The sequence below is a fragment of the Thamnophis sirtalis genome, unplaced genomic scaffold (assembly GCF_051295495.1).
Source record: "Thamnophis sirtalis isolate CommonGarterSnake01/CBP01778 unplaced genomic scaffold, rThaSir2_p1.2 scaffold_3, whole genome shotgun sequence".
Taxonomy (NCBI): Eukaryota; Metazoa; Chordata; class Lepidosauria; order Squamata; family Natricidae; genus Thamnophis; species Thamnophis sirtalis.
In genome coordinates this window covers 153,068,235-153,091,061 of record NW_028261383.1, presented here as the reverse complement: position 1 = coordinate 153,091,061, position 22,827 = coordinate 153,068,235, and the positions used below count along the sequence as shown (strand labels likewise).

Below are 22,827 nucleotides of genomic sequence, written 5' to 3'. Positions count from 1 at the left end.
TGAAGAGTTGTATATACAAATACAGTATTCCTGTGTATCCCGGTAAGGGTGGCTATATTCCTGGGCGCCTGGATGGCTATTGGAGGCTTGTTGCGCAATGAGCTGCGGTTCAGAATTTCATATCATGCTTTTATATTTCAGGCTGTTAAGATAACCATTTCTGTAACTTGGGTGTAATGAGGCAGCGAGGGAGCATTTAAGTACCAACCCCCTCCCCCTCCCCACGGGACGCGAGAGGCAGAACTCCCGGCTAAAACGTTGCGCATCCTTCGGAGCACCGTCGAAGCTGTTCTCCGCAGACGCGCAGCAAACTCTCCTTTGCTTTCTCAATGGCTCCTACTGGCCTGCTTGAAGGGGAGGGCATCGCAGGTCTCTCTGGGTTACTCTTGGGAGGGGAAAGGGGTAGACTAGATGGCCTTTTGATCTCGCCTCCCTTAGGCGACTTTGTGTGACTCCCCCGTTCAAGAGGGGAGGGGAAAGCCAGGGTGACCCACACGTGAACAGGGTGGGACCGTCGACAGAGACGAGGGGGGGGGGACTGCGAAGCAACCTCGAATAGGGGGAGCAGGGACTTGAAGCGGAGGATGAGCGTGCAAGTGTGTGGAAGTGAAGCGCTTGGATTCGGAGTGTAAAAGGTAAGCGGGCGAGTTGAGACGTGAGAAAGCCTAGGTAAAATCTGCGGAGGAAGCGTGCAGAAACCTCCCCCGCGAAAAGGGGGATCTGATGAGGACTAAGGTCTCTGAAGAAAGTGACACACACACACACACACACACACCCCAAGAGATCCCTACTGGGGGACAAGGGGCAGAGAGGCCGTTCGGCAGGAAGAGTGGGGTCCCGCGGCCGGCTTTGCGCTCGGGAAGGCTATAGGTGCCGAACGCTGCCCATGGGACCACGGCGGGACAGCGTTCACGCCCGTGGGTGTGGGCATTGCGCTCGAACCGCACCCGAAGGAATTGAACAGCTGCTTCCCGGCTTCGGCTGCCCCCGGATGGGGAGGGGAAAACCTCGCCCAGGAGAGGCTTTAGTGAACTGCGGAGCGAGCGAGCTAGAGAAGGGGCAGGTAGATGAGGAGGAGGAGAAAGAGATCGACCGGGACACGGGCGAAAGGGGAGGGCGTCTCCCTGGTTGCTGCGACGGTAAGCTTGGCGAGGCAGGGGCGCGCTTGTGCGTGGACAGTCGGGTAGAAGAAAGGGAAGAGGAGCGCGAGGATCGTTCGGTTACATCGGGCATTCTGGGTTGTGGAGGGGCGATCTACCCTGCGGGGGTGTCGGGAGAGATTTTCCAGCTTAAGCTGCGGTAAAGGGTTTGGGCACAAGGTCCCTGGAGGAAAGCAGCGATTGCGGGAGCCTCAAAGGAAGAAATAAAGACAGGTGGGTTTCCTGCCTGGGTTCATTGTTGGATTCCCATCCTCCCTCCCTCCCTCTCTCTCTCTCTCTCTCCCTCCCTCCCTCCCTCCCTCCTCTTCTGTCGGGTCACTTGTATCTTTAATAAGGTTGAACAGGCAGAAGTGCAACCGGTGCCCTTCTTTGTTGTACCCATCATATAGGAGATATTGGTATCTAGGGAATTTCTGACTGTCATCCAGAGTTCATTCAAGAAAAAAGTTTGGAAACCTTGACTCAGGGGCCATGGTGTGCATATGATTAGGGTTATAGATTGGGGACAGCCTGTCTCCCAAAGCTAGATGCAGCAGGGCACAAAGAAGAACGGGTGTCTTCTTCATTTTCTGCCTGTGAACATCTCAGGGCATCTGGTTGGCCATTGTGAGAAGCAAAGTGTGGGACTAAAATCAGTCTTGGTCCAATCTAGTTGGGCTCTTGGAGTCTTAAGGTCTTGTTTTTTTCAGTTGTTGGGAAGAGCTCTATCTACCATACTCCTTTTTTTCTTCCTTGGAAATATATATCCAGGCTAGTCTATGAAGCAGATGTGGTTTGAGTTGCATGAAAAAAGGGAGCTTCTGTCAGTAGCAATAACGATATTGCGTGTAGAAAGCAGTGTAGAAGCCATGATTTGACTTAAACTGGAGGGAATCCAATCCAGGAGGGTGAGGCTGGGCTATTTCCTTAAGGGCCCTCTTTATTATTTGTTTTCATGTTTATGAAAAGTTGCCATTGACAGCAAATGTTCTGAAAAGAAGACTCCATAAGATACTCACATACAGTTATATAATAGTCCCCCATTCCAATAACCTAAGAATAATCCATAAGACAATGACAGTTTTGGAAAAGGTTAATTTTTTGCTACATGTATATCCCCCTTCTGAAAATTAAAGGAGTGCCTATCTCTTCTTGTTTTATCCTCATAACATTGTTCAAAGTAGACTGGGGTAAACTCCATAAACATAACTTCTTGGTCCATTCAACCACTGTCCATTATTCTGTGCTATCTACCTTTATATACAATAACACTTTCAGTTGAATTAGCGTTTTCTTATGAATTAGCACAAAATAAGATAAACTAACCCAACATACCACATGAAAATATATAGAATTTTAAAACTAATCCAGCTTAATGTGTTTTCTAGATGTGGCCACCAGGTCTCTATATTGTATGTGAGCTCAGCCATTGATTCTAAACAACTTGCTTTCCACCTGGTTCTTAGCTTTCCCTTTTCCAGGTTCTTCACCCCCATCCCTCCTTGGCAGGGACATGAGGGAGAGGGCGTCATCCAACCACACTAGAGGACCAACCCAACGAATCCAGGTGGAGTACAGTATGGCCCCAAGGAACCCCCATGTGAATACTTGCCTTTTTGCTGCTTGCCTCTGCCTTTGGAGAGGGTAAGTAATATGACTGTTGGGAGTGGAGGTGCCTGTTCTGGAACAGGTGGCCTCAAGAGGATGTGGGTTTTGAAATCACTTGGAAGAACTTTGGGATCAGGGCAGGAGTACCAAAGAAGAGCAGTCTACTTTAAGCACATTTTCCCACCTTCCCCTCTCTACAGAGCCAATAATAGGGTGATAACAACCTCTGCGGCTATAGTCTCAGGCCAGTTTTGCTCTTTTATCCTTCCTCTGCCTGTTAAATATGAGCACAATTCCTAAATGCCAGAAAAATCTGGGTTTATAATTTAAATTGAGGGAAGCAGGAAGTAGGGCTCCCCAGAATGTGATCTTGAAGATTATTCTTGAAATGAGCTAATAGCCTCTGAGCATGCTACAGATAGCCCTCTAAACATGAGAAGGCTAGAGGGGGTGGGGGGGAATTGTAGGAAAGTAGATTGGATGACGATGCTCTTACCGTTTTTATTGTGGGAATAGTTAATAAATGTTAAGAAATGTGGAAGGTTGGTGGAATCCTCCAACCTTCTTAACAAATACCAATCGCATGCCTATCAGGGATGGGACACAGTTGGGTGAGGGAGAGTACATTTATCCACCTGCCATATTGTCAGGTGGATGACATCCATGAGCCAAGGATGGTTGCTAATGATGCTGAATGTAGGAAAAGAGTTGTATGTCATATTTCTTCATCTCAGGTGTTAGCAAGCAGCCATCATTAAGGGTGATTTTCATGTTGGCTACAATGGATGCTGTAACAGCCCTGTGTATAACAACTAGGGAAGTATTTCTGATATACATGTCTGGCGTCTTCTGCAAAGCCAAGAATTAGAATGAAGCTGAAATCGGTGTGTTGTGGCCCGCCAGTGGAGCTGGCAGCAGATTCGGACGGTGAGAAGGTTGGGGAGGAACATGGGCCAGTCTGGAGTCTGGAAAGACTCTGATGAAGGATCTGTGTCAAAGGCAGAGAGGGGCCCAGGGCCGTATGCCAGTTATCAGCTGCCTTCAGAGTCAGACATCAGTGAGGCAGACAGCTGGAGCCTGTTCCCAGTGTGCGCATGCGCAGAGTTGCCAGACAAAGGGAACAGCTAAAGAACAGGGGTCGACTTGAGAGTAAGGCCATAGGTGGATGAAGAATGACCCCTCCCAGAGGAAATAAAAGAGGAGCAAAAGAAGAGTAGAGTTTGCAGGATACAATTAATTCGCTTAATTGGTTCATGACTCCCCCAGACACCTTGCCAAATTTTGCATATATCGGCCTGGCAGCTCTCCAAGCCAGATAAGGTCTGTGACTGTAAATCCTCCCTTGAAAGATTTTGCTGGATGTGAATGAGCAGAATTCACAGCAAATTAATAAAAGGGGTTTTTTTTGGGACCAGGAGTTTGCTTTGTGCTCTTGGGAAGCCTAGGTCAGAACATAGTGCTCCAGTATTAAGTCAGGTATTTTTGTGAAACTTTCCAGGCTGCTCACCTTTATGCATTCATAGAGCCTTTCTCGCTCTAATGCCCCTCCCCCCCAGGTGCTGTACCCAAACTCTTATTATCTCTGACAGCCCAGTTACAGGTAGTGTTTGACTTATGACCACGATTGGAACCAGAATTTCCATTGCTAAATAAAGTGGTTGTTAAACAAGTCACACTAAATGTATGACCTTCCTTGCCAGTGTCATTAAGTGAAACTGTCATTGTTGTATGAAACCGGAAGTCATTAAGCTGATCCATGACTTGGGTTGTTGGAACCAAGGGCGTAAATGGTGATCACATCACCCTGGGATACTGCAACTATCATTCGTTCCCAAGGGCCCGAATTTTCATCATGTGATTGTAGGAAGACTGTGATAGTCGTGAGTGGGATGACCTGTCGTAAGTCACTTTTTTCAGCGCCATCATAAGTTTGAACTGACACTAAATGTATGGTGGTAAGTCAAGGACTACATGCATTGTGCTGGTCCAACACATTTAGCTAAAACATTTCAGATGGCCAAGCTAAGGATTGTAGAAAGTTCCTGCTTTGGGCCTTCGAATGCTAATCCAGTTCTAACACTAGAATAAAGGATCAATGGCCTAATGATCTGTTCCATAATTCGGGGCGCAAGCACCACTCTTCCCCTTTTACAGACCAAGGACCTCTGCTTCTGAGAGTTTTAAACCTTGTTGAAATTTGGAAATGGGTGGCATGGGGGTTTCCCCTTTCTGCTTCCTTCCTCTCTAATCTTGAAAACACAGCATTGCTTAAGATACTCTTTCCCAGCCTGTTAACCAGACAGGTAGCAAATGAGACGTGTGTAGCCTAAGCCACGCACATTTGGAAGATACCCATTGGGAAAAACCAAAGCTTTAAAGTTAACAGGGAGAAAGAGGCATAAGGCAACCATATCTGCATTGAGTCACCTGCTTGCCACTGTTGATTGACTAGACAAGGGGCACAACGCAGTGGCGCTTGAGAGATTCTCTACTGGAGTGTTTGTGTGAGTGGGTTTCAGAGAGAGAGAGGAATTTGAATGATCCTTTTCTGATTTTTTAGCTGTACAACTATTCAAGGGTCACCCTTGGCCTTTTTGTGGCACGTCAAGGGTTGCATTCCAAAAAGTGGGTAGATCTGGGATGGAATTCAATCTGCTTTAATTTAAACATTAACCATTTTTCCCTTTGCCCATAAAAAATACAATTTGGGAAAGTGTGGAGGGTTTCGGCCGGTGTGTGTGTGTGCACACGCAACTTTCAGACCAAAGCCATACCCTCAGCTGATGGCCTTCTCCCATCTCAGATGCTTTGAGGATACTCCCAGCTTCAGAGAAGAAAGAAGTCCTGCGATCCTTTGGAGATTTACGGGCTCATTGCAGCTTCTGTAGGCTTTAATTAATGTATGCAAGGACCGAAAGCTCCAAAACCCCTCCCTCCCTCCCTCCCCTTTTTTTTGAGAATCCAATCCAGTGCATCTCACAGCAGAAGTGGGATTCCAAAAATTTTACTACCAGTTTTGTGGGCATGGCTTGGTGGGCGTCGCAGAAGACGGATACTGTAAAATCCCCATTCCCTCCCCACCCCAGGGGAAGGTTACTGCAAAATCCCCATTTCCTCTTGATCAGCTGGGACTCCGGGAGGCAGAGAATTAATGGGGGCGGGGTCAATCAGAAGTGGTATTTACTGATTCTCCGAACTACTCAAAATGTCTGCTACCAGTTCTCCAGAAGTGGTCAGAACCTGCTGAATACCATCTCTGTCTCACAGCCCTAATAGAAAATACTAGGAGTGGATGTTTTCTACTCTGCAGAGGAGGAATAGAAGCCATCACACCACTCCCATAATTTATCATGTGATCACAAAAGCCTTGGGGAACTTAGCTCTGGTTTATGAGTAGCCACTGTAGTTTATGATGAGCCAGTTACAGCATAGTCCTCAGCTTGTTCAGTCAGATGCATGTTCCACTGGATTCAGACAGGTTTTATCCCCAAACTGTAAGAATGCAGTCTTCGGGTACAGGTCTGCTCCCTTAAGTTGAAACCTCACTGCTTAATGTAGTTTACTTTCCAAGAATGCAACCTGCTTTTTCGATTGGCTGCAGCTATGCTTCTCTTGCACCCCTACTATGAATGAGAAACACAGATATGGCATATTTTATATTCATATTCCTGTCCCCAGTGAAAAACTGTTTTTGAGAGGGCTGGTTTGATCAAGTGAGAAAGACTGAGGCAGTGTTTGGTCTTCAGGAGAATTTGTCTGTAGGCGTTAAGGCAGAAAGCATTTGTAGTTGTTGTGAGATACTTTCCTGGAAGACTATGTGTGATGGCAATAACACAGCATGCAAGAATTGGTAAAGCTATACATCCAATTGCTACGAGGATGTCCTGAGTCCATTGGGTGGTTGCTATGGTGGCCTCTTCTCATCAGGAAACCTGGCTCCATTCCCTTTTCCCACATTCATATGTCTGTGTCTCCCACTGCCTGGGCTACTCCCACTCTACTCCCTCTGCTGCAGAGACACCCTGCTTTAGATCTGGGAGGAGCGCTGCCTTTTGTCATGGGAACATCCTTCCACTCCCCCTCCCCCATTTTTGGGTGCTGAGCCTTGGGGGGATACTTTTGATCTCCAACCTTGCTTTTATCTAGTGCCAGAGGGGGCCCAGGTAGGGAGTTTCCCCCTGCAAACTCAACCACCCAGGTGCAGCCCTCTCCCTTAGGTGGTGGAGCCTGGCTGGATGGCCAGAAAGCTTTTTTTTTTTTTTTTAACAATTCTGCACACATGTTTGACAAAATGCACTTAGCCCGACTCTGTGTGGAGAGAGAAGCCTATGTGGAGTAAAAATTAAAATGCAGGAGATATGATTTTTCATTGCCTATTTCTCCCACACACTCCATCAGTTTGCCTTCTGCCCCTCTGTCAGAATATAAAACCATCTAGAAGGTTTTATAGTGGAGCCAGGGTTGGTGGCCAGGACATCTGCGTCCGCTTTTCTCTCATAGCAGAGAGAAGAGGAAAGTATGTATGTATGCATGCATGCATGTTGGATGTGGTGGCTCAGTAGCTAAGATGCTGAGCTTGTCGATCAGAAAGGTCGGCAGTTCACCGGTTTCAATCACTAGGGCCGAATAACGAAGTGAGATCCCATTACTTGTCCCAGCTTCTGCCAACCTAGCAGTTCGAAAGCATGGAAAAAATGCAAGTAGAAAAACAGGGACCACCTTTGGTGGGAAGGTAGCAGCGTTCCGTGCACCTTCGCCGTTTAGTCATGCCGGCCACATGACCCCAGAGACGTCTTCAGACAGCGCTGGCTCTTCAGCTTTGAAACGGAGATGTGCACCGCCCCCTAGAGTCAGGAACAACTAGCACATATGTGCTAGGGGAATCTTTACCTTTACCTATGCATGCATGTATGTCAGTGTTTCTCAACCTTGGCAACTTGAAGATGTCCGGACTTCAATTCCCAGAATTCCCCAGCCAGCGAATGCTGGCTGGGGAATTCTGAGAGTTGAAGTCCAGACATCTTCAAGTTGCCAAGGTTGAGAAACACTTATCTCTGTACTGTATGTGTGTGTATGTATATAATATGTGTGTGTGTACAGGTAGCCTTTGACCTACAACCATAACTGAGCCCAAAATTTCTGTTCCTAAGTGAAGCATTGGTTCAGTGAGTTTTGCTCCATTTTATGATCTTTCTTGCCACAGTTGTTAAGTGAACCACTGCAGTTGTTAAGCTAGTAACACAGTTATTAAGTGAATCTGGTTTCTCCATTGACTTTGCTTGCCAGAAGGTCACAAAAGGGGACCCCCGGGGTACTGTAACCATCATAAATATGAACCAGTTCTCAAGCGTCTGAATTTTGATCACATGACCATAGGGATGGTGCAATGATTGTAAGTGTCAAAAAAGTCCCTTTTTTTCCCCAGCACCGTTCTAACTTCAAAGGGTCACTAAGTGAACTGTTGTCAGTTGAGGACTAACTGCATTTAAATTTATTCGCCGAGCAACTCCAGTGGAGTTTCAGAACAGTTTAAGAGCCGAGGTGGCGCAGTGGTTAGGGTGCAGTACTGCAGCCACTTCAGCTGACTGCTAGTTCTGCAGCTCGGCGGTTCAAATCTCACCGGCTCAGGGTTGACTCAGCCTTCCATCCTTCCAAAGTGGATAAAATGAGGACCAGATTGTGGGGGCAATTTGCTGACTCTGTAAACCGCTTAGAGAGGGCTGAAAGCCCTATGAAGCGGTATATAAGTCTAACTGCTATTGCTGTTGCTATTAACTTCCTTCTTCAATTCTATCCTGGAAGTGGAGAATATATCTCCTATCTGAATTTGGTGAAAACACATGGAAAAGAAAGAATTGTGGTGCCTGGGAAAAGAGGTGGATATGGTGCCGCTCCAGCATTTTGTGTGGCATGTTACAAAGTACACTGGCAAGCCTTCCCTTGATTCACAAGCCTCTCCCTCTTTCTTGGTATTTAAGCCAGAGAGCCACTACCATTTCCTGCTGGGTTAGATTATTTATAATACATATAAATATCCTCTAATAAAACAAAGCGTAACACAACAAGCAGCTACTACCAGCTGTTACAGCTGGTCAATCAACCAATGGAACAGAAGTTGCCTTCAGAAGTTGTGGAAGCTTCATCACTGGAAACTTTCAAGAAGAGACTGGACTGCCATCTGTTAGAAATGGTGCAGGGTCTGCTTGGGTGGGGGGGTTGGACTAGATGACCTACAAGGTCCCTTCTAACTCTAATAATCTGTATCTGTATCACAAGCCGAGGTGGCGCATTGGTTAGAGCGCAGTACTGCAGGCCACTTCAGCTGACTGCTATCTGCAGTTCAGCAGTTCAAATCTCACCGGCTCAAGGTTGACTCAGCCTTCCATCCTTCCGAGGTGGGTGAAATGAGGACCCAGACTGTGGGGGCAATATGCTGACTCTGTAAACTGCTTAGGGAGGGCTGAAAGCCCTATGAAGTGGTATATAAGTCTAACTGCTAACTATTCTGTTGTGTTGACTGGTCTGGTGGTTAGGAATAATTTTACTTAGTCAGTGACTGGCTCCTTAATTGGAGATCTTGGGCATAGCCAAATGACCATATTAAAGTAATATTCATCAGTTACTGCTCTGGCAGAAAAGTATGTCACGGAATGCACCTGCTCAGATTGATGAATCCTATTCTATCTCAGTAACAAGTGTGGCAATTGATGCTACCATTACAGTTTTAATGTGGGGATAGTTAAATGTGATTGGTGGAGTCCTCCAACCTTGAACCTGAGCCTGTGGTGGCAAAGGAATTAGAATGCAGTACTGCAGGCTAATTCTGCCAACTGCCAACAGTTCGATCCTGACCAACTGAAGGTTGACTCAATGAGGAGCCAGATTGTTGGGAGCAATAGGCTGACTTTGTAAACCACTTTTATGAGTTGAGTGAGTGTAGGTGAGTGTTTGAGGGAGTACATTTATCCACCTGTCAGATTGTCAGGTAAATGTCAGATGCACAGTCTGTGACCCGTTGGCTAATTTTGAACACAGGTCTAGCACTTTTCTGAAAGAGGGTTAAGTGTGTGTCCATGGATGGAGGCAAAAGGACACTGTATAAAGCAGAGTGGCCATTGATTGTGAGCTACCTGTATCTTCAGCTAGACTTGCAATAGAATTCCAGTGATGGCAGCTAATCCAGTTTTGTTCCCATGGCTGGCCGTACCTGAAAGTAGATGAAGAACAGCCGTAGTATTAGAGCAGAGCAGGCAAAATTGTGCCATTCCAAGGGCCAGGTAATTGAAATAGTAATAAAGACAGCCATTTGAAATCCCTTGTTGGCAGAAGCATGGGGAGAAAAATTGTCATGTGACAAAAGCCATAACAGGCAGTTAGCAAAACTCTACTTTTTTTTTACATTGTAGATCACTTGAGAGTGTTCGTCCTAATTTTTAAACATAGATCCAGAGCTCCTTTGAAAGAAAGCTCAACTCATATTTTTTTTAAAAAAGGTCTTTCAAAAGCGTGCTAGAGCTTTACTTACTAGGAGTGTACATAAGACCTTGAGAGGAAGCTGGTTAGATTTTTGAAAAGTGCTGGTCAACCATATGTGAGTAACCAAATACCTAGGTCAGTGACGGCTAATCTTTTTGTTGAGGGGTGCCAAAAACGGGAGGAATGTGGGGAGGCCACGCACGGACATGCCCACACTCAGTTGCCCATTAGGCCATTTTGTTCCCTCCAGAGGCTTCAGGGAAGCCTCCGGAGGTGGAAAATGGCCGGAAATCAGTCTGCCAGCACGTGTATGTGTGCTAGCACTGACAGGGTAATGCCTCGCATACCTTCAGAAACGGCTCTGCGTGTCACCTGTGCATTGGTGGGTTACGACTGGTACGCCCCAGTATGGGCGTACCAGTGCCTGCCGGGAGCACCAGATACCGTTCCAGTACGGTGCTCTGGAGGGCCCACCCGCCCACCCATGTGCCTTACCAGTATTTGACCTGTTCGGGGCTTCCGCGCACCAAGCATACGGCGCCTGCGCGATGCCCCACCAAGTAGCTAAAGCATCACGGAGTGTCGCAGGCAGTAAGTACACGCGTGCTGCACACGTTCAGGTGGTGGACACCCAGCCCCGTTGCACCGTACCGGTTGCACCGGGATCTGAAACCCACCACTGCACCTTGGCAGGCGTATCACAGGTTGTCCATCATGGACCTAGATCAATGTTTGATCTCCTGGAATTCTGAGAAGTTCACATCTCTTGAAGCTGCCAAATTGTAGCACCAACAATTTGTAGAAAAACACAGGTGGTATCCGGTTTTTCCTGCAACCTAACCCAAGGGTAGGTTAAGGGTAGGTTTTCAGCAACGTAAAGCTGCTGATATGATCTTGGCAGATCCCAACCCTGTCGACACCCACATAGCCATGCTAGTGATGAATCGTGTTAGGTTGTATCAGTGGTCAAAATGATTTCAGGAGAGGAGTCCTTTCACTGTTTGGAAACTAGGTCAGCTAAAGATGACTCCAAATCAACTTAGCTCTGTGCTGAGGAGGCGGCAAAGGCAACCCTGGTCTATGGTATGTGGGAATTTGCCTTGGGAGACAGGGGAATGATGAGATGCTGCCTAGGGAACAGTTAGATAAGGGGAGGAGAGGGAACCCGCGGTTGCATAACAGGCAGAAAAAGCGACTCAGAAAGGAACTCCCTCTAACGTATCAGGCTGTTAACGGAGACAGCCAGAGATTTATACTTTCAGATTTGTAAGATTCTGATAATGTAGCCTTGCAATAAAGTAGAATTACCTCATCTGGTTGTGTTTGTTGTCTGATCTACCTGGGAAGCCTGACACCCTGGGAGGACACAGGATAAAAAAAGTGGTTGCCGGGCATGTTGATGCTACAATTAGGATGTCAGCCTTCCCAGACAAACCAGATAAGAAATACAACTAGATAAACTAATTCTGCTTAATTGTAAGGTTACTTTAACAGAATCTTGCAAGTCTGAGAGTACAAACTTCCCACTATCACTTTTAATTGCTTGATCCATTAGGGCAGGTCCTTCCTAAGTTTCTTTCTCTGACCATTAAGCCTAGGGGTGGGATTCAAAATTTTTGGCAAGGGTTGCTCCACAGTTGCTGGGTGGACATGGCCATGGTGGGCGTGGCCTAGTCAGCCTCCTGCACCCCGATGGGTGGGGGCATTTTTGCCGTCTCTGGGCTCCAGAGGCTTTCCTCGAGCCTCCAGGAGGGCAAAAACAGCCTCCCCAGCCTTTGGAGGCCCTCTGGAGGCCAGAAACGGGCTCATTTCCAGCCTTCCTGAACTTTCGGTAGGCCCATTTTTCACCCTCCCCGAGTATCTGCATGTGCCCTGCATTTACCTGTATCCAAAATGGGCCGCATGGGGACTCCTGGGGGGGGGGCAGAGTGGGCAGGGCCAGGAGTGGGATTTGAGGGTTCTCTGAACTGCACAGAATCTTAGCTAGAGGTTCTCCCAAACCCCTGCAAAGGGGCTCCTGCCTCTCTTGGATGCTCATTTTTTCCAATGAGCATCTCTTTGTCTCATTTGCCAAGGTGAGCCACACATTCCATTGCATCAGGAATGCACAATTGAATCTTCCCCCCTCCCTCCACCACTCTCTCTTTCCCTCTCTCTTTCCTAAGCCTAAGTCATTCTTACTCTGAGATCAAGCAATAAAATGCTTCCTGCCCAATTTCTCTTTTCCTCTCAATTTTTTCTTTCTCTTTCAGAATGCTGGGCCACAGTTCCTTGGGACCCAAAGTGCTGGCAGAATCTGTTCTGAATTCTAATGCCATGTGCATGACCTTGCCCTGGCTGAGCCGACGCCAGTTTGGACTCTGTGTACGCAGCCCAGAAGTGATGGCTTCAGCCTTACAGGGCATCCACCTGGCCCTCCACGAGTGCCAACACCAGTTGCAAGAGAGGCGCTGGGATTGTTCGGACCTGAGTCGTGGGGGCACTGTGCTTCTTAACAGTGCCCTTCTGAAGAGAGGTGAGCGGAGGATTACGTGGGAGAAAATGCTGGGCAGAGGACTGAGTTTTTTCCCCATCTTCGTTGGGGTTGGGGTGGGCAATAAAATTAGGAGTTGGTTCATCTCTCACTGTCCATGATCCCCATTCTATCCTCTCCTTTCCCCCTTTACTGATCTAGTGCCCACAGAAAGGAAGTAACATGGGATTACAGAAAAACAAGGAAGAATGTCAGCATAACTGGGCAACTTGGCGTGAATAGATCTATATTAAAAATGTAAATGCAAGCACCCCAAAGGAAGCCATGGCAAGACCATGCCTGTGGATCTTTGTGTGTAGAAAGGGAACCTGCAGTATTTTGTTTCAGGTTTAGCTGGTCATCATTTAGTTCAGGGGTGTCAAACTCAAGGCCCACGGGCCACATCCGGCCCGCGGGGTGCTTAAATCTGGCCCGCAGGGCCCACCTGGAAACAGTGAAGGACCAGGTCGCTGTGCCTCTGCCAGTGAAAACACACAGCCTTTCCGAGCCCCATTTTTTCTGTTAGAGGTTGTAGCAGGCTGTTGCAGCTGAAAGTGGAGCTTGGGAGCCTGTTTTCACTGGCAAAGCACTCGGGCCTCCACAGGCACCCCTGATACGAGTGACGTCAAGCTGATCATGCCCATCCTGGACACACCCACCCCAGCCCCACCAAGGTGAAACCCAACCCTAATGCAGCCCTCAATGAAATCAAGTTTGGTGCCCCTGATTTAGTTACTAAGCCTCTTGGATAAAATCCTTTCTTTCCCCCATGGCTCCTTAAAGGCTTCAATATAAATTGTTTTGAACATTTGATTTGTTTCATGAAGATACGTTGCAGGTCATTAGAAATTTAAAAAGTGGGAGAGCAGGGCTGGTGAGTGAAATTGACCTGGCTCATGAGCTTCTGCACCTAGAAAGTTTTGTGAGAATAAAAATCAAAAACCTGTCATCATTTAAAAACATTAGCTTTTAATTACTCCTCCTGGATTATTTTTAAAATGCTACAGTAGGCATTAAAAGAGCCATGGTGGCACAGTGATTAGAATGCAGTACTGCAGGCTAACTCACTGTTCACTCCAGGAGTTCAATCCTGACCGGCTCAAGGGCGACTCAGCCTTCCATCCTTCTGAGGTGGATAAAATGAGGACCCAGATTGTTGGGGGCAATAGTCTGACTCTGTAAACCACTTAGAGAGGGCTGTAAAGCACTGTGAAGCGATATATAAGTCTAAGTGCTATTGCTATTGTGTGCAAAACACTGAATTAGGCAGTCTTTTTGCCTTCCTGCAAAAAGAAAATGTGAAGAAGAACTTTCTCTGCCCTCGGTAAGTCACGGAAATAAGGAGGGCAAAAGGGTTCAAAGAACAACTCTATAGTAAAGCTGATCCTTTTACAGAGACTTTGCTGCATCTCTGCACTGATGCAAACTCCATTTATGGACCCTTCAAACAGCTTCACTGGATTTTTGGAATTATGGGTAACACTTTTAAAAAAGGAAGAACAGGGAAATGTAAGGTTTCCCCTAAATTAGGGGTATCGAAAGGCATGAGGCTAAATGTATCACCCCCTGGATATTTTTATGATTGAGAGTAAGGGCGGGGTGTATTTTAGTGACTAAAAGGGTACTGAGTAAATAATGTGCCTTAGTGGGTTTAGGGCACCAATTTTGCTTCTGATTTCGTCCCGGTCCCTCCAAAAAGAAAAATCTGGGATAATTATGCCCTTGAAAACTGTTGATTTGTCAACACAGTTTAGATGTTCTCTGAAAGCTGAAAAGTGGATGTAGACAGCTGGGCCTTGAGTTGCTACCCCTGATTTAACTATTAATCCAGTTTGGATGTTGAAACCAAAAGTTTCTGGGCCATGGCCCAGGAATTGGAGTCCCCTGGTCTAAGCTATCTGAAATGAATTCTTCCTTCATTGTACATTGTACTATACAGCCAACTATTTTCAGTTTGAAAGTAAAATTGGTTGAACTAGGAAGAGGAATAAGTTAAGGTGGTAGGGTGAGATGTAATTCCTGTAGGGCTGCTGTCAGCAAATAGCTGACAGATTTGCTTCAAACTGGGAGATGGCAGCAAATAAATTTGATAATAATAATCTTTGCCCCATCACCTCAAAATGGTGTCTGGCTAACTCCCACTAACTAGGAGCAGCAGCAGCCACCAGCTGTTCCTTTTCCTTGCATCAGTAAGGATCTGCTGCTGAGCCTCTGGCTTCTTTGCTGGCTCGCTCTCATTGTCTCCTTCCTCTGTGCCCATATCTGTGTTGTGGAGAGGGGATCCTTGGCTGTGAACTCCAACTCCTAGCATCCCACACCATTAGCCATACTTGGGGGAACACTGGGAGTTGAGGTTTGGCAACATTAGGGGGGGCAAAGTTAAGAGGACCATCATCATCCTCTTAAGGAATGAACAAACCTGACAGTAACTGCTTGGGCACAGTCTTCAGGAAAGGGGTAATTTGTAGAACGTGACCCGTCAAAACCGCGCTCGACTAAGCCGCGCCCGATTAAACCGCGTCGCTGACGTCATCAACAGGGCGACAACAGCCTGCGCGGAGAAAGAAGGGCACTTTAAATAGCGCTTTGAAAGCCAGCCGATTCAACTTAAGGTAAGGGTTAGGTTTAGGGTTAGGTTTAGGGTTAGGGTTAGGGTTAGGTTTAGGGTTAGGTTAAGGGTTAGGGTTAGGTTAAGGGTTAGGTTTAGGGTTAGGGTTAGGGTTAGGATTAGGATTAGATTTAGGGGGGTTAGGTTTAGGTTTAGGGGTTAATTTTAGGTTTAGGGTTTACAGCGTGCTTCTGTCTCCGCGCTGTTGTCGCCCTGCTGATGACGTCAGCGACGCGGTTTAGTCGGGCTCAGTTTAGTCGAGCACGGTTTTGTGGTGGAACCTTTGTAGAAGACACTTGACCACAAGTGGAGTTGGGAAAGAAGGCACCCTTGATGGTGGATTCCTGACTTGAAAAGGTATGAGCAGGAGGAATCCTGCCAAAAGCCACAGCAGCAATTCATTGCTTTTGCTCCCTTTTCTCCCTAGCTGGACCAACAACTGGGAGCAGTGAATAGCAGTGATTCTGATGCCGTCCGCATCTGTGTTCTGTGGGTGGCATGGCAGCAAGCATCGTCTCCCAGGTGGAGGGAGCAGCTGAGAGCATTTTGCTAAAGCTTGCCTGGTCATGGCTGCCCTTCTTTCCGCCCCTGCCTTTCTTCCCAGGTGCTGCCTCACCCAGGCCTCTTGCCTTGGTTGTGTTAAGAGTGGCCAACACCTGATTCTAGAGGCAAATTGGCAGGCATCTCTTTTCTTTTGTCCTTTGCATCTCTTTTATTAATTGAGCTTTGAAGGAGCCGGTTCTAAATTTAAACCCGAGTTCAAAGCGAGGCCTCTGGGCAGGCAAGAGCTGGAGCAAGCTCCAACCCAAGCACCTGGGCTGAGCTGCTGCTTGATGTGTCAGCTGCTGCTTGATGTGTCATGAGTTTGGTAGGGCTCATCTGCGTGCACAGGAATAGGAGAAGCATCAGGAGACTAATGAAGAATGGATTAGGAGGAAATGCCTAATAGGTACCAGGGACTAGAGGCATTGTGATGATAGATACCATGGCTAATTTACATTATAAAGCAAGTCTGTATCAATTTATAAACAACAATCAAGAAGAAAAATACCAGCTCTAGGCACGTGTGATGCTTGGCAGTCCTAATGAGTTCAACGCAACATAAGTAGGAATATGGCTGTTTCTCAACCTGATGTTCTCCAGACGTGTTGAACTGAAGCGCATTAATTCCTAACTTGCCCAACAGTTGTGTGATTTTACAAAATGTTGAGTCCACCGTATCTGGAGGCATCAGCTTACAGAAGGCTGTAGACAAGGGCATATTTAGGCTGTGGAGTAATTTAGGAGTAATTGTTTTTCCCAAGGGAATCCTGGGATTAGTGCATTAGTGAGGCAGGAAGATTCAGAAGTTCTTTAGGTAAGCAAGCTGTAATAACTCATCCATACTGTGAAGATAAATAGTTTTAGAGTAGATTTTCAGAGACCACCCACAGCTTTAATTCAACTTGAATTATTAGCTGTTACATAGGCATACATGCTTTATTTGATGAAAGGGTGACAATCCATCTTTCTTCAACCCCAAATGAGGGAGGATGATGTAAAGTGGACAGAGTACTGTAGCCCTCAATTTTTTAAAAGCGAAGGAATTGTGGTGGGATTAAGGAGACATTGACCCCTGCTGATTTTACACCTAAATGCCCAAAAATCAACATCCCCTTGAACACAAATAGTACTTCTAATGGCTTGAACCTCTAGCAAACTTTCTACTCATCACTGTGTCTGCTTCCTAGGCTTCCGGGAAAGCGCCTTTGTCTTCTCCTTGCTAGCAGCTGGTGTGACCCATGCAGTGGCAACTGCATGCAGTCTGGGGGAACTACAAAGTTGTGGCTGTGCCAGACAAGGCACGGAGAACCAGAAACTGAAACTCAGCCAGCTGCAGTCTCTAAGCCGGGGCAAGAGCCCGCCCCCTATGCCATCCTCGTTGTGGGGACAGCCTAGCCCGCAGGACACCTGGGAATGGGGTGGCTGCAGTGCAGACTTTGGATATGCCCAGAGGTTTGCCCGGCATTTTTTGGACCCACGAAGAAAACCCCGTGATGCCCATGCTCGGATGCAGCTACACAGTCACCGTGTGGGCAGAAAGGTAAGACGTGAATCTTGGACGGGGTTTTGGAGGATGGAAGTGTTGTCCAGTAATATGTGGCATAATGAAAGCTCTGCGAAAGGGTAATCATGAAGACAAATCTTATTGCTACAATTCTGCCACAGTTGCATTACTTGGTGTTAGTAATAGTTAATCTATTTCTGTTATCTGGTATAGTTTTCAATATTCTCAGAATTCATTGGGTTTTTTTTAATGTTTATTGCTAATGTGCAGCTATCATGGCCATGGAGGAGTTGGGTTTGGGAACATAAAGTTGATAATGTCAAATGTGGCTCGACTAAATTCAGATTCTTTGCCCAAACCATGTGTTGAGACACTGGTGTGCAAGAGAAATACATTCTAACAACCTACTCTCAAAGGGAAAGTGCCTGCTGTGTTTCTGCATGATTTACCATTCTAATTATGCTTGCTTCCATTCAGGAATTCTACTGTATTTCTGCATTACATGTAGAGATTTAGCATAATTATTTATGTTATTTATTCCCAATACAGGGAGGTATTAGGATTTTCTTCTTTTGCATGAACCTCTGATGGAGCTTGCTTCTATTAATCAAGCAGCATGCTTGGAGTAGCTGAACTAACAGAAATACAATTGCTTGGCTCCTCTAAAGAAACTTTCTCATATGAGAGATTAAACCGTGCTAAATTGGTGCAACCCTCTGGATAATAAGAAATTTGGGAGCAAGTTTATAGATCTACTTTAAAAATTGTCTGCATACATCATCATCCAAAATGGAGGCATTCTGCAAAATTCAAGCAAGAAAACTGGAAAATTAGTTATTTTCTAAAAAACATGAATGTGGGTTTATTTGACTCCTGTCTGAGAGTATGTTCTATTGTAGAACATTTTCCAGATTTGTCCTGATTTTCCTTATGGGTGCATTTAAAATATTGAGACCAAAGGTGGTATTCAGCTGGGTTCTCTTCAGTTCAGGCGAACCAGGAGCGTTGGCTGAGGGAGGGTCCACCCACCCACCCCAATGTAATGCGAGAGCATTGCGTATGCACAGAAGGTAGTGCGCATGCACAGATGAGGCGTGAGCGAAGCATGCACGAGCGCTTGCATTTGCAAACTAGTAGGGAAGGTAAGTGAATCCCAACTCTGATTGAGACTATAATGGATAGAACTTGGAAAAGCAATAACATAGGTTTTAGAATGAATTAAATGCACCATTGCCTATGAGCTTGGCGGCTATGTAGGAGACATGCCTCTGAGAGGCGGAGCCATGCCACTCTCCAGCCATTGTTTCCCTATTAATATTCCTTGTAGTTGCACTGTAGAGAAAATGTTAGGTCTCCATGATCAACTGCTTTGGATAGACATGTCCAACATTAAATTAACCAGTACCTTTACAAGTCACCAAGTAAATGATCATCATCATGTCTTATGGCAAAGAATTACTCAAGTTCATGATTCACTATGTGAAGGAGTGCTTTCTGCGATCTGTTTTAAATCTTCTCATCCACCTCATAGTATTTGTAGTATTTTTGAGACAAGTTGAAGAACTTTTCATTATGCCAGGAATGTTTTTATCCATCTATTAGATCCCTCTTTTTCCCCAAGCTAAAGAGTTTGGAAGACTAGGTTTTGTCCTCATAGGGAAGATGTTTAGGTCCTCCTCTTAACATATTTTTCCCAGCTCTGTTAGATATTTTTCCCGCAAATGTGGCAACAAAAAACTATCCACATCTCATTCCTGATGTGCATGTACTATGCATTTATATAGGGTTATGATAGGGTTAGCATTTTTATTCTGTTTCTTTTTTAATCCTCTCTCGCATGAAATCTGTCTTTTCTATACTGAGGAGTCAACACTTTCACTGAGCTACTCTTTACAATCCCAAGATCATTTTTCCTGGTTGGTTAAAGACAGCTCAAAGCCCATCAGTGTAAATGTGAAATTAGAGGGGTTTTTGTTCCAACATGTATCACTTCACACTCACTTAAATTGAATTCCATTTGCTGTTTGGCTTACCATTCACCCAGCTTGAAGAGATCCCTCTGGTGCTCATCACAATCCCGCCTAGTTGTTTTTTACCTCTTAGAATATTTCAGTGTCATCCATAAACTCAGCCAGCTCATTGCTTATTTCTCAAGATTGTTTATGAATATCCTTGTGGGATTCCACTTCTTTCCTCTTTGAGAGATTTACCCATTCAATCCTATTTGGGGGATTTAAAAAAAACCAGTTAGTTTTTAAAGGATGCATCCTCTTATCCATTGATGCTAAGTTTACTCAAAAAGTTTTGAAAAGGAAACTTCTCAAAGGTGTTTTTTTTTAATCCAGGTACAGGTATATTGTGTTAACAGAGTCAGCTGTAGTTGGTACTCTCAAAAACCTCTAAAAGGTTGGAGAGGCAGGTGGCATACATATCAGAAGTAGTATTCATCTGGTTCTGATCAGTTCTGGAGAACCGGTAGCGGACATTTTGAGTAGTTCGGAGAACCAGGAAATACCACTTCTGACTGACCCTGCCCCCATCTATTCTCTACCTCCTGAGTCCCATCTGATTGAGAGGGAATGAGAATTTTGTAACCTTCCCCTGGAGTGGGGAGGGAATGGAGATTTTACAGTATCCTTCCCCTGCCACACCCACCAAGCCATGCCACACCCACCAAGCCACGCCCACAAAACCAGTAGTAAAAAAAATTAATCCCACTACTGATACATGTCTACATGAAAGCTACTTCTAAATATATATATACACATATACTCATGGATAAGCCCATTCATGGATAAGATGACTCATTTTTTTAACTAAATACCATGAAAAATAGATACTGTAATCTATGGATTACCCAAAGATAAGCCAATTGTGGAAATTAAAACATGCCAACATTTTGAGCACTAGCTTACCTATGAGTGACACATTTTTGGTTAAAAGTTTGAGGGACGGTTTATTCGTGAATGTGAGTACTTGTAAGTTATATACAACGTTTTGGTATTGGAAACTCAACTAGAAAGGTAAGGGAATTCTGTAAGATTCCAGACTAAAAAATGACTGGCTTGTCTCACAGACTAAAGATAGTTGAGATAACACCTCCAACTTATTTGGCTGATGCTTTCTTAGCTTTCTCATGTAAGTGCATGGTTAAATTATGGATTGGCCTGATTAAAAAAATTCTATGAAATATATGCTGACTTTCGATTCTCTGGGGAAAAAATAGATACATTTCAATCAGCACCTCTGCTCCCTTTCCACAGATACCAGGAATTTCAACTCCTTAGTGGGGTCAAAAAAAGCAAGGGATTTCAACCTTTTTTTTAACAGCTAACCTTCCCTTCTGGTCTCTCTTGGCAGGTGGTGTCAGAGCTGAGCAAGCGCAGGTGTAAATGTCACGGCCCTTCTGGGAGCTGCCAGTTTCGGACATGTTGGTTAGCAGCCCCTGATTTTCGCCACGTGGGTTCCATCTTACGGGATCGAATGGACCATGCCACACTCTCACGGCTGGACAACAGAAACTCGGGAGCCTTTTGGCCACGACTCCACAGCTCCCACCTGGCCAAGCACCTCATCTTCTATGAATCCTCCCCTGATTTCTGTGAGCCAGATCCGAGCCTAGGTTCCTCAGGCACCCACGGCCGCCCTTGCGTCAAGAGCAGCCCGCAGCCGAATGGCTGTAGCAGCCTGTGCTGTGGGCGCGGCCACAACATGCTGCAGGAGATGCGAGCTCAGCGTTGCCAGTGCCGCTTCCATTGGTGCTGCCATGTGCAGTGTGAGGAGTGTCCTTCCACAGAGTGGGTTAGTGTCTGCAAATGAATAGGGAAGGCCTGACCCCTTACACCGTGCTCCAGCCAGCCATGTGACAAGTGCCTGCTGCAATATCAGTCATAGTGATCAGAAGACGAACTTTGGGCTGCTGACCTGCTTTCGGTGGGTCCCTTGCTCCATCCTGGAAACATACCTGATCCTTCCAAGAGAAGAATTGCTTCCAATAGAGGGTGAACAACAAGGAAGAACCCCTCAAAGAGATATTCTTTTTTTCTTCTCTTGACCGCCAGCTTGGTCCTATCCCAGTTTATTGCAAACTGCCCTATATGATTTCATGGGTGGAGAATAGGCTTGATCCTGTCCTGCCCTGCAGGAAGAAACAAACGGAACCAAAGTGGTACAAATTCTATATCGGGCCTAGATTTTTCACAGGCTAGAGTCAAGGAAGGGAGACATGTTAAAACCAGCACAGTCCCGGAACCTCAAAATTTCTTTTATATAAGGACTTGGAACATTAAAGTTTTAGTTGGAGGTTGTTTGCTATTTGCAGCTACCATAGTAGGAGAAATAGACTGTCATTTGGGGGCAACAATTAGCAGATTTGCAAAAGTTGCAGCTGTTGCTAATAGCACAGCCCACTGGCAAAATTGAATCTAGGGTGCTGTATTGCAAGATTAATTTATTATTTTGCTCTTTTACTAATCTATATTTGTAAAACTGTTTGTTATAGTTAATGGAGGGAAATATGGTCTCTAGTTTTATCTGGGAAACCTACGTCTATTTCTTTTGTCAATCTGCATATGCTATGTGCTTCCCCTCAGTAAACATGAGTTCCCCATCTCAAGCCCATATCTTCTGTTTGATTAAAGATTTCAGAGTCCATTGGCCAGGACAGATTTTTTTTTTACTACCTTTCTCATACAAGTATTTGTTTCTTGGTTAAAATAAAATGATTTTCACACCAAACACTACTCGTACATAATGTATAGTACAGTTGAGTGTTGTAACCACATAATCAATCCTTAGATGTAAATCCACAATAACATCAATGCAATTAATAAAAATAGAGTTTGGCTTTAAGAAATTGCTCCAGTTAGAATTCAAAAGATTGAGATGTTTTTTTTTAAAAAAACAAAAAACTCTGTCCATGAAATCAAACTATAGACTAGCTTAAATGGATTGGAAAGCTGGGCTCCAACATAGAAAAATAAACAAACCAGTTTCCATGAGGTCAGAGCACATTACCTGGAGAACAAACTATTAGGGGTGGGGCGTGGGGAGGGAAATCAGTACCTCCACTGCTAAACTCCAGAAACTAAGCTGGATCAAAATCTATATTTCCTTTATATTAGAGGGTTTCTTGCCTGGCAGGACTTAAAAGCCAATCTTGGATGCTTGCAGAATTTTTAGTAATGGAGAGGAGTTTCTTCTACAGTTGTATCAGTGGTGAAATTCAATTTTTTTTAACTACTGGTTCTGTGGGCGTGGCTTGGTGGGCGTGGCAGGGCAAGGATACTGCAAAATCTCCATTCCCACCCCTCTCTGGGGCCAGGCAGAGGTGGTATTTGCCGGGTCTCTGAACTACTCAAAATTTCTGCTACTAGTTCTCCAGAACCTGCTGGATTTCACTCCTGCTTTGTACCCATGAAGAAAATGTTTTTCAGGA

At 45.5% G+C, this 22,827-nt stretch overlaps 1 protein-coding gene across 4 annotated transcripts; it reads left to right on the top strand.

Annotated features, from left to right (window-relative positions):
* Positions 1 to 571: 571 nt before the first annotated feature.
* On the top strand, positions 572 to 22,257 carry WNT10B (Wnt family member 10B). Of its 4 annotated transcripts, none has more exons than XM_087710477.1 (5): positions 572 to 635; positions 2,621 to 2,783; positions 12,476 to 12,738; positions 17,074 to 17,426; positions 20,751 to 22,257. In XM_087710477.1, exons 2-5 carry the CDS (start codon positions 2,653 to 2,655, stop codon positions 21,207 to 21,209), a joined length of 1,206 nt encoding a protein of 401 aa, XP_087566603.1. In that variant the 5' UTR covers positions 572 to 635; positions 2,621 to 2,652; the 3' UTR covers positions 21,210 to 22,257. The 4 variants fall into 4 exon arrangements, with proteins under 4 accessions (XP_087566603.1, XP_013922415.1, XP_087566604.1 ...); XM_014066940.2 differs by lacking the exon at positions 572 to 635 and adding an exon at positions 1,020 to 1,139; XM_087710478.1 differs by lacking the exon at positions 572 to 635 and adding an exon at positions 1,162 to 1,373.
* The last annotated feature ends 570 nt before the right edge of the window (positions 22,258 to 22,827 follow it).